We start from the raw sequence: 18,119 nt of genomic DNA, 5'->3' as shown, positions 1-18,119 counted from the left end.
TTAATCTTAAAAATGACTCTTAAGATTGACCAGTTAAAAACATCTCATTTATTGCTTTTTGGACAAAACTGCCCTCATGTATATCTAACTTCTAATGGCCTTGCGACTGGGTCAGAGCCCTCAGACCTGAGTTGTAAGCGGACTCTTAACTCCTGTTTGAGGGTATAATTTGGGACGAGACTGTTAACGTCTCTTAGTCTCAGCTTTTTCTTACTTTAAGAGGAGTACCCTACCCCTGAAACAAAGAATACATTGTATGTTAATCTAAAAAATTTTTTTAATTAAAAAAATTAAAATTAAAAAGTGAATACTCTGCACAGATGTTTTCACTTGCATGGGATTTCTGTGATCTTATTTTCTGAGATGAAAAGGAACGTTGACTCAAATCTGCATGACACGTCAGTATAGTTGTTGAGGGCACGATATTAATGAAACCGGAACAAGAGTGTGAAGCTTGCCAGTGGATCATTCTGTCAGTTTTGCACAGCCACAGAGTCCATTTATGATACCAGCAGCCTCCTCAGAAATGCTTGTGGTTGTGGTTACAGAATGCAGTGAGGAGTCTGCAGCTCAGTGGTACACATTGGTGACCTTCAGAACAGGACCGCCTTGCAGAGTCCTGCTACAGTGGCTGTTAGTGACACTCATAAGAATCACTTACTTATGCGGTGACTTGTTTATGTTATCAGAACTCTGAAGTCTATGTTGTAATTTAGGAGTTGGTTGATTTCTTTCTGTCTTTAAAGGAAATAACCCAATGAACATTCCAGCAGGAGGAATAACAACGGATCAGCAGCCACCAAACTTGATTTCAGAATCAGCTCTTCCAACTTCCCTCGGGGCCACAAAGTAAGACCCGTGTTTCAGTCGGCTCCCGTCTGAGTGACGGCGCACGTGAAAGTGGGCTGGGTATCACAGGACTGTGGTAGTTTCTTAAATGTGTGACCACACAGGTAATATTGGGGATCCTTTTTATTATTGTTGTTGTTGTTATTATAACAGCTGTAGGTAATAAATTAAACATGGCTTTGGTTTTGTCGTACATACGTCACTGGGCTGTCCTCGGTTTTTAAAGCCCAGTGTGGTTGAAAAACCTCCTCTAAACGAAGCTCATCTGTGTCGCTTCATTGGTGGAATGAGTGTTCTTGTTCTTCCCCAGCCCCTTGATGAACGATGGCTCGAGCCCTGCAAACATTGGGACCCTCAGCACTATACCGACAGCGGCCCCTCCTTCCAGCACCGGCGTTCGGAAAGGCTGGCACGAACATGTCACTCAGGACCTGCGGAGCCATTTAGTGCATAAACTGTATGTGCCCACCTCGCCTTTATTCACATACAATGAATTCAGTGGCTGACAGCAGTTTGACAGCTTTGTGGTGTCCCTGATGTCTGACTGGATTCCTAAGTGGTCCCTGGGTCTCAGCTGACAGTGCCCTAGCAGCTGAAGAGGGTCCCATGCTTGTTCAGGGGGCCACAGCCACTGCTGGCCGGCCTGAGAATCCCAGTTGGCGGGTGTCAGAGTGTCCGTGGCCCTGCCCTGCAGGGGGATATGAATTGTCGCCCATGTCACAGAGGTCAAGGCTCCTAGTGTGGCCAGACCTTCTGTCCTCTGACCTTTGACATACAACAGGGAGTTGGCGTTAGCTCAGAAGCTTTCCCTCGTTTTGTAACTCAAGATTATAATTGTGGAGGTCCCCGAGAACTGGGGGAATTTGGCCTGGTGAATACAGAGGGGCACGATCGTGCCACATACAGTATATTCACCGACAGAAACTCAGCAGTTACCTTTCTTGAGCTACTTAAGTTAAATTGAAGGGGAAATTAGATCAGCTTAATTCCCTTAGAGTGGGTTTTTTTTTTCCCTTCATCTTTTTAGTGAAAACTATTTATGATAAATAGTTTAAAATTAGGAGTTCAAGGGGTACCTGGGTAGCTCAGTCAGTCACGTGCCCAGCTCTTGATTTCGATTCAGGTAAAGATCTCAGGGTTGAGGGATTGAGCCCCATACCGGGCTCCATGCTCAATGGGGAGTCTGCTTGAGGTTCTCTCCCTCTGTTCTGCCCTCTGCTCGCATGCGCGTGCTCACGCGCTCTCTCAAATAAACAAGTCTTAAAAAATTAGGAGTTTGAAATCATATTATTCTTGAGATGACCTAACAGTTACCATAAATAGCAAAATATTGGTGTGTTTGACATACAGATAAATTGACAGGTGAGTGTTGTCTCCAGAAAGTGACGTTCGCATACTGGGCGAGAGAGAGTGAGCATTTCTCTCAGCAGTATGTTGCCCCCCCATAAGTAGATGGTTTCGTTTCTCTCTCTCCATGTCATCATGTATAAATTAGCGAGATACTGATGGTGTCTTGACAGTCTGTTGACGGGGTATGTTGTCCTTGCAGCGTCCAAGCCATCTTTCCAACCCCCGACCCGGCAGCCCTGAAGGATCGCCGCATGGAGAACCTGGTGGCCTATGCTAAGAAGGTGGAGGGGGACATGTATGAGTCTGCCAACAGCAGGGTAGGTTGCCGTCCGTGGTCCAGCCGCATGACACCCACAGTCCAAAGAACTGCATCCGTCTGGGAATGGGGAAATCCGTTAGGGAGACTCTCACCTCGAGGACACTGACCAGAGAGACATCCCAGATAAGACAGCAGCAGATCCCCGCACAACCCTCTTGGTTGACTACAAACATCCACTACAGTGGTGAATGAGGCATGTAAAATTGTGTTTTATCCATGGATGGACTTTCCAGTGGGCACTGTTTCTAATGCTGGTACTGCATTACCGGCAGTGTCAACCATCCAGGAAGTGATTCGACTGCAGAACGAATCATTGAGTGCATTGAGCGCCCCTTGTCTGATAAGTCCTGTAATGTCGCTAGGCATTCAACAAGTTGGGCTTTAGGTTTATTGGTTAGAAGTGCTGCTGGATACTGGGGCGCCAGGCTGGTTCAGTCAGTACAGCATGGGACTCTTGATCTCCGGGTCATGAGTTCAAGCCCCCTGTTGGGCCAAGAGTGAAACAAAAAATAACAGAAGGGCTGAATACTGACCTTTGCCAACGTACTTATTGTCAAAGCTCGTTAGTTTATTAAAATATATAAAACAGATTGGGTTTTTTTTTTTATTTTTACAGCTTTGGCTGCTTAATGTTGAATGTTATTGCTCTTTAGGATGAATACTATCACTTACTGGCAGAAAAAATCTACAAGATACAAAAAGAACTAGAAGAAAAACGGAGGTCGCGTTTGCACAAACAAGGCATCTTGGGTAACCAGCCTGCCCTGCCGGCTCCCGGGGCGCAGCCCCCAGGGATTCCGCAGGCACAGCCTGTGAGGCCTCCAAGTAAGGACTTCACTTCCTTCTGCCAGCCCTCAGTCTGTTGGCTTGTTTTCCCTTTCGGGTTTGGGGTGTATTTCTAAGCCTAGAGAACTGTGCTCTTGGAGAGCACACACTTTGGAAGCTGCGTGGTAGTGGCCGTGGCCTTCTGCATCGGCCTGTGCATGGAGAGACCTTGGGAGGGTGCGCAGGCATCAGAATGCATGGTGCCTTCGCACCTACTCCCTGGTGTAGTTTGACTTTCAGAAGGTAAAATTCCTTGTTTCCCGCATGAAGGATTATTTTAAATAAGCAGGTTTTTTCTGCCATTGCAGACGGACCCATGCCCCTGCCAGTGAACCGCGTGCAGGTGTCCCAAGGTATTGAACTGTTGTTGTGAATCATGTTTCGATTTAACATTGAACAGCCACAAAGATGATTCTTTATTCCTTGTCCCTCTGCATTTCTCTATAGCTCCTTGTCAGCCCCCCATGCCTTCTGCTGATGATCGGAATTCAGTTCCACAGGCAGTGATAACTCGGTGGTGTTTGGAAGTTAGAAGACCATAGGGAAGCCGCCCCCCCCCCCCCCCCCCCCCCGGGAGATGAGAAGTAGGGTCTAGCCTTTTCTTCCCCTAACGGACAGGAGGGCACATTACTCTTAGGAACAGTCTCCTTGAAAAGCCTCATTGGTGGGTGAAGGAAGCCTGTCTGAAGGCTGCTGAGGGGAGCACTGAGCTGGACTGAACAGGGTTTGTGCTCCTCTCAGGCTGGGGTGTGCTGGCAGCTGGCCTGAGCCACTTTCAAAGGTTCTTTCTCAGGTTGAGATTCTAGGGTGTCTGTGTCTGGAACAGTCGTCGGAGTCGGGGAGGTTGGGGGAGGGGCATTTCAAGGCTTTTACGGCTCTTGTCTCATGAGAGTTGGGCAGCAGGACCTGTTCCCAGGCTGTGAAATGAGGGCGACGTTATCTAGGAGATTCCAAAGCACGGCCTTGCTGCTGTGTGCAGAGCGGTCCGAGAGGGAAAAAGAGGTCATTTTAAAGGTTGCAGTAGTCTTGGGGTTGTGAGTTTGAGCCCCCATTGGGTGTAGAGATTACTTTCAAAAGGTAAATAAAAAAACTTTTAAAAGCTGTGGTCATCTTATATCGCGTACTAGAGAGACATGGTAGTTAAACTGGTGTTGGGGAGAAACTTCAGGGATGTGTTTTGGTGGACAGACTAGGTAAGAGAGTGAAGGAAACCCGAGAAGTCAGGGAAATGGAGCCTTGAGAACGTAGCTGCGTGCCGCGTGGGGGACGGTGTGGGAGGTGGGGCTGATCTGGGCTCCGAGGAGGCCTGTTGAGCAGGGTAGTGAAGGAGGTTCATAGCAGAGCGCTCCTGCCGCGCTTACCAGCACATCTCCGTCCGCGCGAGAGGGGCTTTCTCAGCACCGCCTTTTTCTTTTACATTAAAATCCTCAAGGAGAGGGGGAAGCTTACAGCCTTCCTGGAAAGTCCTCCTGGGCTCATGCAGGCACTGGTTTTTTTAGGGTGACATTTCTAGGTGTCCGTGAAGATAATGCTTTGGGAGATGCATGTTCTCTGAGACCTTTTCATGTCTGTGCCAGTGGTAAGGTGGCACCTGGAGGATTCTGTTAGATTGCCACTGTCCGTTCTAAGACTTGCTTGGACCAGCATTGATGTAGAGCTTTACGTGTAGGTGTAGAGTTCACAGAATACGGTGGGAAGTGAGGAAGAATGAGACCCCATGGTCTGGAGACATGTAGCAGCCAGTGAGGTGTCTTTCACGGGCTGTGGGCTGTGGACACCCCTGGGAAGGGGGAAGTGGCCATGAAAGGGAGACCTTGCTGGTCTGGAGAGGAGGTGGGATTGAGAATTGCTGACCCTTGGGCATTTCTAAACACTTTACATGGTTGCAAAATTAAAACCGCATTTTGAGTCTTATCCCAGTTTCTAACAATAAATTTAAACCCAGCTGAAGAGCCAGGAGGCCTGGGATGATGGGACAGGCCTTCCAGCAGAAGAGAAGGGAGCCATGTGCTCTGGCAGGTGTTGGGAGGTTGGCTTAGATGGGTGCCCTGGCCTTAGCCAGCACCTCCTCTGTGGAGGGTAGGAGCGCCATCGTGGCGCTACCGCGTTCGTTGGTGGTTGACCTGACGTTCTCCCTTCTCTCCTCGTGCTGCCCTGCCTGCACCCGCCAAACCACTCTCAACCACCGCCACGTCGGTGCCATTTTTCTGTATTTGAAAAGTGTTATATCACCATCTTTTCTGATTGCTTGGGGTGATTTCTGTTGTGTGTCTTATGTATGTGTTCCAACTTATTTTGCTTAGAGTTTGGAGAGCTGTAGCTCTGTTTTCCTATGGGTGCTTTTTCTAATGAACCATTGTGGGTACATTTACAGGGATGAATTCATTTACCCCAATGTCCTTGGGGAATGTACAGTTGCCACAAGCTCCCATGGGACCACGTGCAGCGTCCCCCATGAACCACTCTGTCCCGATGAACAGCATGGGCTCCGTTCCAGGGGTAAGCGCTTCTGTTTGCCTCAGCTGTGCTGAGAAGGCCTTGCTCAAATAAGGAAAATTCTCTACGCAGTGAAATTGTAGATCAAGAATCCTATGGTGGTTGTTTCTCTGGATGTGGTTATGCTTTATTTACCTTATATCTCTCCCTTTTTTTTTTTTTTAAAGTCTTCATGACTACAAATGAGAATTACGTGACCATTGTTGATATTTATTGGGGTGATAAATTCATAGGGACTTATGACTTCGTGAGAAGACACAAGTCCCGGGGCGCCCGGGTGGCCCAGTCGTCAAACGTCTGCCTTCAGCTCTGGTCATGATCCCAGGGTCCTGGGATAGAGCCCCGTGTCGGGCTCCCTGCTCAGCAGGAAGCCTGCACCTCCCTCTCCCGCTCTCCCTGCTTGTGTTCCTTCTCTCCCTATCTCTCTCTGTCATATAAATAAAATCTTCGAAAACAAAACAAAAGACACAAATTCTGAGCTTGGAGTGCGCAACCTCAGATACGTTGCTGAGAGATGCTTGACAGCGGCTCTAGGCTCCTGGTGCTTACTCTCCTAAGGCTGCTCTCTTAACACGTCAGAGAAATCATGAAAGGTGTATTTTGAACTTTAAAGTATAGCATGCTATTGATTTCTATTCAGAGATGAATTTGAAATGGGCTTCTTGGAGAAGTTGCATGAGAAAGCATGCAAAGTGCCTGGGGGCCAGAAGGGCTTAGTGAGAGGCTTTCTCCCCATGGGGAAGGGAGGATTCGGAGTTCTTCTCTCCTAGATTCTCTTGAAGTCTCCGGCCCTCCCCTCTGATCTCCGGATGCTGCTTGTGTTGTAGATGGCCATCTCTCCTTCCCGGATGCCTCAGCCTCCAAACATGATGGGCACTCACGCCAACAACATTATGGCCCAGGCGCCTGCGCAGAACCAGTTCCTGCCGCAGAACCAGTTCCAGCCCTCCAGTGGGGCGATGAGTGTGAACAGTGTGGGCATGGGGCAGCCGGCGGCCCAGACAGGCGTGCCACAGGTACCGTGCACCCGGGACAGGGCCCCGCTTCCTCCTGACTCAAGCGTGTCTCGTTTCATGGAGATGAGAATTCCAGAATACACATTTCATTATTATGTATGAGCATCTCTTGACTTTTTACCCCCATTTTGTTGTGTTATTTTCATCTTCTTTAGAATTACTTTTATTATGTCTGGGTGGACTTCAAACCAAATTGGAATGGATTGGGGTTTTTTGGTTCATGGGCTTTGTGTTTGGTTTTGGGTTTTTTAGTTGTCATCTTCTTGGTTTTTAGTTGTTTTAAATTCACATGTGATCCTGAGAGACCTTGAGTATTAGAGTGAGGACAGGCCCCACGCACTCGGCCAGCACCTTGGTTGGTGTGTCCTATTGCCTGTCTCTCTGGGCATCCTGGGTGAGGTTGGCTAACTGGATCAGTTGAGGAGTTCTCTTCTTGTCAAGTATCTTTTTAATTATTCTGTTTAAAGCTGAAGAGAACCGTCTTCCATTCATTTTAGTGCCTTTTTCACCCTTTGGAGAATTGTTCATTGTCGTGCATGGAACTGCTGCCATGTACACATGTGCGTGTGTTTGGAACAGGCCAGGTCTTACCCTGGAAGACAGTGCTCCTGTCTTCAGTTTTTACATGCAGTAATGTTGAAAAAGGTCATTGACTACACCAGATTTACTCACTAAGTATTTATTAATTCTTCATTTCTGTAACATCCCATTGTTCTGGAGCAGCGGACTTGTTCCTGTAAATATTTTCGACTCTGGGGGCCGCGGTCTTTAACTCCTCCATTCCTTGTTTGGAGCAGCAGAGGGCGGACCATTCACACATCGGCGGTGGGAGTGGCTGTGCTCCAGCGACACTTCCTCCCAGGAGCAGGCAGCTCGCTGGAGTGGGCTGTGGGCATTAGTTCACAGACCCCTGCCCTGGAGCAGTGACTTGGAATCACTTTTTTAAAAAGTCAACATATAATTGCAAAGCATGTCCCCATTTGGGAATCACGTTGCTGAAACGTTTCAGTGTTTTAGTAACTCATTTCTTGAAAAGAAAAAAAATATATATCTTTTTCAGTGTTCTAAGATGTGGGTAGCTGTTTTGGATCATGAAGCCCGTAGGCTGAGTGGGTCTATGTTAGTTTCAGCCAGAGGTTTCAACAGTTCTGCAAATCACAGGATGAGAAACATTCTGTAGCAATAACTTTACTGGAAAACGCATGTTATTATGTGTACAGCAGGGTGAATTTTTACAAATGGCACATTGCCTTAAAACCAGCAGACCTCACCAAGAAACCACGATTAGATATTCATGCGTTTAATTCTTCGGGTCTGTTGCCGTGTTTTTACATGGAGAAATAATTCTAACCTCCTCTGCTCCCTCTGCTAGGGACAGGTGCCTGGTGCTGCTCTTCCTAACCCTCTGAACATGCTTGGGCCCCAAGCCAGCCAGCTGCCCTGCCCGCCAGTGACACAGTCACCGTTGCACCAGACACCACCGCCTGCTTCCACGGCCGCCGGCGTGCCGTCTCTCCAGCACCCAACGGCGCCTGGAATGACTCCTCCCCAGCCAGCAGCTCCCACCCAGCCGTCGACTCCCGTGTCGTCTTCCGGGCAGACTCCCACCCCGACTCCCGGCTCAGTGCCCAGTGCTAGCCAGACCCAGAGCACCCCTACGGTCCAGGCAGCAGCCCAGGCCCAGGTGACCCCACAGCCTCAGACCCCAGTCCAGCCCCCGTCTGTGGCCACCCCTCAGTCATCACAGCAGCAGCCAACGCCTGTGCACGCCCAGCCTCCTGGCACGCCGGTGAGCCCCACAGTCTTTCTTTGGGCTGAGACTCCTAATCGAGAACTTCTCCTTAAAAAAATCCTGTCACAGGGTTGCTTTAGTGTCTTATGCAGCTCCAGAGAGTACCTGTCCCCTGGTCGAACCATATGAGCTATGTTTTGTTTCCGACATTGCCTCCGAAGGCCGTGTTTGTGTTTGGCAGGATGTGACTTAAAAATTATCTTCTCTAATTAAACGGATTTTCAGAAATCAGTTATAAAGAAATCACACGTGGGTCCCCTGTACATAGGAGCCATGTGTTCCCTATTATCTATCCTAAGTGGGTGTCTTCTGAGTCCTAATAGTTTTTCTCTTAACATCCCGAGGATGTGGCAAACCAAGTCGCGTTCCTAACTGTATGTGCTTTGACTTTGCCTGTCAGCCTTGTTTTCAGACCTGGAGCCTGTTCTTCTCAGGACAGAATGGCAGACCCAGGTCAGCACTTCCTGTGGCTCATGTCTGCCCAGTCCTCCGTGGACCTACTTGTTGGCAGGGCCCAGCTGTAGGCTGCCCACTCGCCACCCCACACACCCCTGCCCACGCCCCTGCCCCAGTTACCACTGAAATCATCACATCCGTTTTCATAACAGTCTGACTTAGAAACCACCCTTCCCCCGAAATACGTTAGCTTTATTCTTAGGGACTGAGAATGTTTGTTTATAAAATATCAAAATAGATCTTAACAGTACCCCGAAGATAACATTGCTTTATGTATTTCTTCACAGGGAGTGTGTTTATTATTTAATCCTTATTTTATATTTCTTATTTTTAAATAAGTTTCCATTGTAATTTTATATTCCCTTTGTTTACCTCAATTAGAACTCTATGAGGCAGGGGTGCCTGGGTGGCTCAGTCTGTTGAGCGTCCGACTTTTGGTTTCGGCTTGTGTCATGATCTCAGGGTTGTGGGATCGACCCCCGTGTCTGGCTCTGAACTTGGGACAGAGTGTGCTTATCCTTTTCCCTCCCCCTTTCGCCCCCCACCCCTCCCCTCCGACTCAGCGAATCCACTTGGTACTCTCTCTCTAAAATGGGTAAATAAAATCTTAAAACAAAAACAAAAACAACAGTGAGTGAGACTTTGAAAATTGAGAATTCTTGTGGTGGTTCCCTGCTTTGATGTTTGCGCACTCCTTCTCCACCACCACCAGCATCGGCCCTGCGGTTGGAGCAGGCTGATGACACGTTCTCAGTCCCTGTAGGCACTACATCCCCCTTCCTACCTGTGCACTTCAGGATCTGCAGTTTAGTCTTTTACGATAAACTTTAATGGCCTTATTAGAAGGAATTAATTTTAAAATAGGTTCTGTGACTTAGGTAGAAACTTCCAGAAAATAATCTTATATCAGAAAATGGGAAGCCCGGCTCTTCTCCCTCTGCATTCTTGGTCGGCAGGTCTTTGTGTTTCTGTGCGATGTTGACCTCCTCTGGGGCCCTGTTTGAAATCCTGTTCTTAGCTACCTCAGAGACGGGTGTCTGTTAGGGTGGTGGTGAGCAGTGTCACCCTGAAACTGTGTTGGGTGCCCTGTGGAGTTCGGCAGCATTTCTGTCGTCTTGTTAATGGAAGTAAATAATTCTGGTTTCTCACAGCTTTCCCAGGCCGCAGCCAGCATCGATAACAGGGTCCCCACTCCTTCCTCGGTGGCCAGTGCGGAAACCAGCTCCCAGCAGCCAGGACCCGATGTACCAATGCTGGAAGTGAAGGCAGAGGTCAAGACCGAGGACACTGAGCCTGACGCCAGTGAATCCAAGGGGGAGCCAGGCTCTGCGGTAGGTGCCGTCCCAGGGCGTGAGCAGGTGCGCAGCCTGCGCAGGGGTCACCTGAAGTGTCCTAAGGCTTCTCCGTGGGTGACGCTGCTTTGTGCTTTAATATTCATTTGATGGTGGGTTCAGAGGATATAGGGTGAAAATAGAGGGGTTATTTTTAGGTATTAGGTATGGGTTTTCCTTTATTTTGCCAGAAATAAGAGTACTTGTTTATATTTTAAATGAATCATCCAGAAACTTTTCCTAAGTTGTTGTGCAGTTAGACCGCACAACTGCACAGGGGTGTGCTCGTTCACTGATGAACCTGTGGCAAGAGTTGAAACCTGGATGCGGCCCCACAGACATGTGGTGTTTGGCCCACACAATATTTTTTAAAAACGAGGAATTACAAATGAAACTCAGAATTTCTGGCTTTTCTTTGAAAATGAGAAGCTCCGTAAGCACTCCGCTTGCGCTCCTGTGGCAGTGTTCTGGGGGGACCTTCGGCTGGGGCTGGGACGTTCCAGTTTGCCCGAGTCCCCACTCCTCCTTGCTGCCTCACATACCTCCTTTACCTTGTTTACTTCAGCTGCCTGTCCCCCTGAGCAATTCGGTTTTTCCCTGATTTTCAGGGAGGTTCTTGTTTGAAACTTTGCATACCTATACGTGAAACTACTGAGCAGGTGGTGAGGTGTACATGTGCAGGGCCTTCAAGCACTGTAGCAGGTGCGATCTGTAGATCAGGACTCTGACTTCAGTGGCGCTGTGTTCAGGCAAGTCAGCCGGCCCCAGATGCCTTGTTCCTCCCTCGGGGAGATGAAGGGGTGGACCGTGTGACGAGCCCAACAGGTTGTAGGGAGACCTCCAGCAAGGCTGAGTTAAGAGTAGAGATCTTTGATGGTCATACATTGTCTATAATTCTGTTTTTCTCAAGATGATGGAGGAGGATCTACAAGGATCTTCTCAAGTTAAAGAAGAAACAGACACAACGGAACAGAAATCAGAACCCATGGAAGTGGACGAGAAGAAACCGGAAGTCAAAGTAGAAGCTAAAGAGGAAGAAGAGAACAACGCTAATGGGGCTGCCTCTCAGTCAACGTCTCCTTCACAGCCACGCAAAAAAAGTAGGTCGTCTTCCCTTAAACTTTTCAGCTGTGCTGCTTTTCCATCGTGTTGTGATCTCACACTGCAGGCTAAATGCTAAAGCTTTTATCTTTCCTGCCTGCCATTCCCCAAGTTGTACCTCTTCAGAAATGATGGCAGTGAGCTAGACTCTGGCCCAAGGGCTCGCAGGGTTGACGGCAGGAATGAGAAATGAGCCATGGCTCTGAGGGGCAGCCCAGGAGCAAGTCTCTCCTCTGCGCTGTCGTTGGCTGTGGGGCCAGAGTAGAGGTTGCACCTGAGTCCTTGTGCTCCCCAGGAGCTTGGGCTTTCTGTGCTCGCCACGCCTGCACGGTGTTCGAGATGGAGCCTGTGTGCCATGGGGAGTGGCCGGGCGGTAGGACCCAGCAGCCTTGTGCGGGGGGTGGGCCACAGGTAAGTGAAGGGGCTCCCTTGCAGGGGGGATTGGAGGGGAACCCATTAGAGGTCCAACGTAAGGAGGTCGACCAGGTGTCAGAACGTCGTTAGGTGACCCTTGCAAATCGGGGATGTGGCTCAGGAAGTTAAGGGCTGCTTGTGGCACATTTGGGAAAGCCAGCAGAGAACTGTGAGTGGCTAATACTGTATAGTTTTGCCACTGGGAGGGAAAACCTGCAGAAGCTTTCAAGTTTTTGGTCTCAGACCTGTTTATGCTCCTAAAAATTGAGGACCTCAGAGTTTTTGTTCGTGTGGATTATCTGTCACTATTGACTGTAGTAGAAATTTTTAGGACAGTCATTTAATCTGTTACATGGCATCCACGAACCACACGTTTTTATGAAAAGTGAGTTCCCCACAACAAACATACTTAGAGTAGTGATGGGTTTTTGTTTTTGTTTTTACAATTTTACATCTTGGAGATTACGGCAAATGTGGCTGAATTCTCCTGCTGCCCCTGCTGTCTCTCTGGTGCCCTGTTGTTTGGTTCATGTCCCTGAAGACAACCCTGCCCCGGCAGATAGGTGGCTGATAAAAGAAAGAGTAAGAGCCTTTTCAGGTAATTGTAGTGTTCTTTTTTTAATACTACACCCAAACTCAACAAGTACAAGCTTCCTGAAGGTTAGTTTCAGTGTGAAGTCTGGATGCATAGCTCTGAGCTTTTCATGCCCGGTGATGTGAGAGCCCATTTGTCTCTTTTGTGCTGTGAATGAGTCTTTTGCCCTTGGGTGATTTTTTTTTTCTTTAAATAACATAATCCTTCGGTCATCTTGGAGTTTGGCTCATGAGTTACACAGATTTTCCAGATGTCACCACACTTCACTGTACAATATTTTTAAAAACCACACTGATTAATATCACTGTGAATCTCCTCAAGAAAGTCTTGGAAATTTGGGGAAGCGGTCAAACTCATGTAACAGATACAAGTTCTCCAAATTCAAATTTTAATATAAGTCCAAACTTTATCACTGGCAACAAATACTGTCACTTGTCCTTGGTGTAACTGGCCCACTGTGTTCCTTCTTGGGGAAATGTCTGCCATGTGCCCGGCTCTGAAGAACCGTAGCTGGTCTGACCGTCCTTCCCAGTCTCACGTGCTCCGTGCAGGAAGGCAGCCGTGTCCGCTCACTGTGCATGCTCGAGCGCTTCCTCACAGGACCGCCAGTGCATGCAGCCGGGCTGCCCGGTGGCAGCTTCCCTTGTGATCGCGCGATATCCGGACACATAGCCAGGGCTTGAGAGCACGGTGACAGCTGAGGCGGCCTTGGTGCCGCTGCCCATGTTGTGCTGCGGCGTGAGTGACTTTCTTCGTGGTTCCTTTGGCCCATTGGTGCCAACGTCATCCCCATACACCAGGCGAATGATGGCCTAGTGTTATCATGAAAGTCATTTTATGTATGGAAATAAACTTGATTGATGGCACAGACCCAAGAAAGAGCCTGGAGCAGTGCTAGGACTTGGTGTGAGGACAGGAATGTCACGTGTCTGTGCTCTCCGTGGTTGTCCCCAGCCGTGTGTAGCTCCTGAGCCCTTGAAATAGGGTGAGGGTGAGTGTGACTGAGGATGTGATTTTCCAACAGGCCGGTGCCTAAAGACGGTTAGGAGCTCCTTTTTCCTCGGCATAGGTGTTTTCAGCAAACATGTAGTGCGTAACGAGCGACTGACCATGGTGAGCCTCGTGGGAGATGGCTGCTGGGAGAAAGTGGGCCTGCAGCAGGCTCGGCTCGCTCCCATCGGGCTCCGTGCGCCAGGAGGTCTCGAGGGCAGCTCCTCTGTTTGGCGGTGTGAAAGCAGACAGTCTGGGAGCAAAGGCGCATAACTGCCTCCTGACAAACCTTGATTTTGGAGACTAACATGTGATTTCATGTATCATGAAATATTCTTTTTTCCCCAACCATGAAGCACCACAGAAACCAATCATAGCTCACAAGCTGTGCAGAGGCAGGTGGCTGGCCAGCTTGAGCCAGTGGGTCCAAGTTTGCTGACCCGGAACTAAGAAGAAAGAAAAAGCTATTGATTAAAGAGTTATTTTCTCAGAAAGAGTTATTCAAAGGAAATGCTACTCCATTACTGTAGAAACAGAATAGAAGAAAAGTTGCTCGCTGAGGGCAGGATGTGTATGTGTTTCGTGAGGCTCCCGTGGGGCCCATATGTTCACCGGCCCCCAGTGGTCCCAGCTCCAAAGCGGGATGCAGGGAACACAAGGGCCGTGCGCTGACCTGCCTCTCGCCTTCAGAGGTTCCACACGTTTCCCCCGGCCAGTAAAGCTGCTTGGGTTTTGTATGAATGTGTCGTCGCGAATGTATTTGGCTGGCAGCCTGTGTTTATCCTTGCACTGGGGACAAAGAAGTATAGTGGGAAATGGAGTGGCTGCGCGGTGGAGGGAATGATTCAAGAAGTTTTGGGGGAAATACTTGGTTTTGTTTCTCTGTTACTATGTCCATTTGTGAGGTTGTAATACAAAACCGTTTGTCCCAGGTGTCTGAGTTTACTTCGTCCAGGAATAGACAAATTTCACCAGAGGGAGAAAGGCCCCCTTCCAGTGAAATGGCTTTGTTACCACCCGTTGGATCAAAGAAGCAGATTTGGGAATTAGCTTCATTTTCTGTTCCAACGCAGTTGTAATGTCAGAAACCCGTTACTGGACAAGCAGACCTGTCCGTGCGGCATGTAGCCTGCTGACGTAGAAGCAGTTTCCCAGCCCTACTGTTCCAGCGCTGTCAGAGGCCCTGGGTCGCAGCTTGAGAATGCCCAAGGCCTCTGCGGTGAATTGAGGACCCTTGGGAGCTGCACGGCCAGGGGGGCAGTGGGATGGAGGTGATCGGGGCCTTCTGGAAGCTGCCCAGGCTTCCATCTGAAATGTGGTGGTCGAGGGGTCCAAATCCCTCGTAAGCAGTGTCACTTCCCGATGTTTTCTGACCGTAGTCTTCAAGCCGGAGGAGTTACGCCAGGCTCTTATGCCAACGCTCGAAGCGCTGTATCGACAGGACCCGGAGTCCCTACCTTTCCGGCAGCCTGTAGACCCCCAGCTCCTAGGAATTCCGGTAAGTTAACACAGTGAAAAGAAAGCCTTACCAGTGATCCTGAGAATATCCATGTTTTATCTCTGAAAATTGGGTTTTGAAGATTTTTCTCCTAGAAAAAAATACTTCTCTGTCAAAGCAGTAATAAACCTTTGTCTCATTGGTTGGAACATGTGTTTCCCCACCTTTTTGTCAGCCCTAGGGGTCCGTGGCTGGGGTGGCTGCCCGCTTGCCTTAGCACTTGGCCTCCATAGCCGCGCCGTCTATCTGAGGCTTCGTGTGAGCCTTTGTCTGAAAGGGGGGTTTGAAGAACCAGCAGACACCAGTTAGAAAGCACGTGGGCCTCATTCTGGGATCTCCGGGGCGTCTGTAAAGGGCCATGGCGACCCCACAGGTTTCCGTTGAGCAGTGTCACTATTTTTGTTTCTGTTCTTGTGTTTGTCTTGGAATTTCTTCTTGTTTGCCAGGACCAAGAGTAAATCTCTAGAAAAATATGTCTGATAAATGTGCTTACCATTTTAATTCAGTGGATTAAAATGCATATTTTTAAAATTGTATATTAAAAAACATCTTTTTAACTCATTCTTTTATTAAATAATATATTGATGCTATTTTGCCCTTAACTTTGCCTTTGAAATCATTTGGTCACACTTGATGATCCTAGTTACAATAGATAATAAAAGCAGAGGAAGGTCAGAGACTGTTTTCTCTTCAGTTCCCATTTATTACTATTAAAAATGGAAGTTGTGGGGCGCCTGGGTGGCTCAGTGGGTTAAGCCTCTGCCTTCAGCTCAGGTCATGATCCCAGTGTCCTGGGATCGAGCCCCGCATTGGGCTCTCTGCTCTGCAGGGAGCCTCCCTCCACCTCTCTCTCTCTGCCTGCCTCTCTGCCTACTTGTGATCTCTGTCTGTCAAATAAATAAATAAAATCTTTAAAAAAAAAAAAAAATGGAAGTTGTTCTGGGCTGATTATTTCTATTTTGTTTTTAAGGTAAAGCTGCCCCACAAGGCTGGCTTTGGTACTTAGGGCATCCCCTAGACTGAGACTGTTTTGTCTTTAAGGATTATTTTGACATTGTGAAGAATCCCATGGACCTTTCCACCATCAAGCGGAAGCTGGATACAGGGCAGTACCAAGAGCCCTGGCAGTACGTGGATGACGTCTGGCTTATGTTCAACAACGCCTGGCTCTATAACCGTAAGACGTCCCGGGTCTATAAGTTCTGCAGTAAACTTGCAGAGGTCTTCGAGCAAGAGATTGACCCCGTCATGCAGTCCCTTGGATATTGCTGTGGACGCAAGGTACAGTTTAAACTTTTTCTGGAAAGTGAACTTCCCTGGTTAATCCAGCCAGAGAGGGTATTACTGGTGACATGATAGACTCAACATTTTAGCCATACCTGTGTGCTGGTAAGGACCCAGATGGGGTCTAGGCTTTTGGAAAGACAGTTGATTGCCTGAGGCCGTGTAACGGATGATCGAAGCTAGAGGTGCTTACTGGGGGAGACCTTGGGTTATGCCTTTGGCTGCCCCTGCGTCCAGTTATCCACCTGTAATAAGTGTCCTTGGCAACTGATTCTGTCACATCGAATCCAGAAATATCTCTGAATAGCTGTGAAGATTGTTAGAAAACTATACCGTGTACTAACAGATATTTTACCAGCTGAATCTGACTTCTCTGTAGTGAACTAGAACATGATGTGACAGTAGCTGGGATATATTTTTAGTATTTTCTCCTTTGTTTTTGCAGTATGAGTTTTCCCCACAGACTTTGTGCTGCTACGGGAAGCAGCTGTGCACAATTCCTCGTGACGCTGCCTACTACAGCTATCAGAATAGGTAAGCACCGAGCCAGTGTCCCGAGTTACAGGACACAAGGAACGTCCTAGGGCAAGGTGTGTTCATCTGATTGTAGCCTGGGTACATTATTTCTTTTCCAAAGTTCTAATGAAATGGGCCACAGTTTCAGAGCGGCTTAGTCACTCGGATAGGCCCACTGCCTCTTAACTTTAAAGCACGCTTTTACAGTTTAAAAATTTAAGCTCGAAACTGCTCACTGTACCACTTGAATCAGGAGCATTCATTCTTCAGCTGTGGTCCTTCCAAAAACGTAACCACGTAAGAGTCTGGAGATGATTCTAGTCAAGGTTGACTTACCTTTTTGAAGATCTTAGTAAAGTGGATACATTGTATTTACTACTTTATTTACATGTAAGTATTTGCCCAGATAACTTGGCCTGGACAGTCTGATGGAAGGCTTGAATTAATGGTAATTTATCTAAAAAAGTACTTAAAGCTTTAGACTTAGAGAATTTTTTTTAATAGCACAACGCAGAATGAGTGTTCTTGTTGAGTTCCACATGAACTCCCGTCACAGGATGGCCGTCTCAGGGTTTTATGAGTGGGAGGTGTCCTCGAGAAATCTTTGCCATTTTCTTGAAATGTAGAGATGACTGAATCTCCTGTCTTAAGCAGAAGAGCATGAAAGTAATATTTTCTGTTGCTCATTTGCCATACAGAAACGACCCCCACAGTTTGGTGGCGGGGTGGGGTGGGGTGGGGTTGAAAATCAAGTTTAGTTGTATCTGTTGCTCCAAGTGGCTCCATGTTGCCAGAGCGTGAGGACATCGTGCCTGGAGGCACAGGTGGTCAGTCTGGGCACATTCAGTCGCTTTGCCTCCATGTTAGGAACAGGCAGTGAAATGTATGTGACCAAGGTGCCGCTTTGTGCCTCTGCTTCCTCTTTAGGTTCAATGATTAAATGTCAGCATTAGGGTTTGATGTTTTTATAACTTGATCTTGTGCGCTTATAGTGGTTACATGCACATGTCCTCATTTTGAGGAAGTCAAGTAAAGGGCCTTTTTTTTTTTGGTCCAGAGGTATGTTCATAGGCCTAAATAATTTGGAGTTTTGAAATATTTGTCTTCTGATTACACTTTTAAAGTACTTGCATTTAAAAAATAATCTAATCATATTTATGACAGTAACTGCCATCAAAATCCTACTTAAAAAAACCAGAGAGACATGATCTCAGGGTCCTGGGATCGAGCCCCACATCGGGCTCTCTGCTCAGCAGGAGGCCTGCTTCCTCCTCTCTCTCTGCCTGC

The 18,119-nt window shown here is 48.0% G+C and overlaps 1 protein-coding gene across 2 annotated transcripts in view; it reads left to right on the top strand.

Moving 5' to 3' along the window:
• Nucleotides 1-18,119, top strand: part of CREBBP (CREB binding protein) — a 125,798-nt gene that overhangs the window by 84,206 nt on the left and 23,473 nt on the right. The window contains exons 7-19 of one of the 2 annotated variants that reach the window (XM_047714595.1): nt 747-849; nt 1,160-1,306; nt 2,399-2,516; nt 3,172-3,343; nt 3,652-3,696; nt 5,718-5,842; nt 6,667-6,855; nt 8,228-8,644; nt 10,255-10,434; nt 11,345-11,534; nt 14,914-15,032; nt 16,074-16,313; nt 16,762-16,850. In XM_047714595.1, the coding sequence (XP_047570551.1) occupies nt 747-849; nt 1,160-1,306; nt 2,399-2,516; nt 3,172-3,343; nt 3,652-3,696; nt 5,718-5,842; nt 6,667-6,855; nt 8,228-8,644; nt 10,255-10,434; nt 11,345-11,534; nt 14,914-15,032; nt 16,074-16,313; nt 16,762-16,850 (2,134 nt within the window). The remainder of the gene's footprint in view (nt 1-746; nt 850-1,159; nt 1,307-2,398; nt 2,517-3,171; nt 3,344-3,651; nt 3,697-5,717; nt 5,843-6,666; nt 6,856-8,227; nt 8,645-10,254; nt 10,435-11,344; nt 11,535-14,913; nt 15,033-16,073; nt 16,314-16,761; nt 16,851-18,119) is intronic. The other variant, XM_047714596.1, reaches the window with a different exon arrangement.

Source organism: Lutra lutra, chromosome 18 (assembly GCF_902655055.1).
Source record: "Lutra lutra chromosome 18, mLutLut1.2, whole genome shotgun sequence".
NCBI classification, from domain to species: domain Eukaryota; kingdom Metazoa; phylum Chordata; class Mammalia; order Carnivora; family Mustelidae; genus Lutra; species Lutra lutra.
The sequence above is the reverse complement of the archived record's forward strand: the minus strand, read 5'-3'. Positions and strand labels throughout refer to the sequence as shown.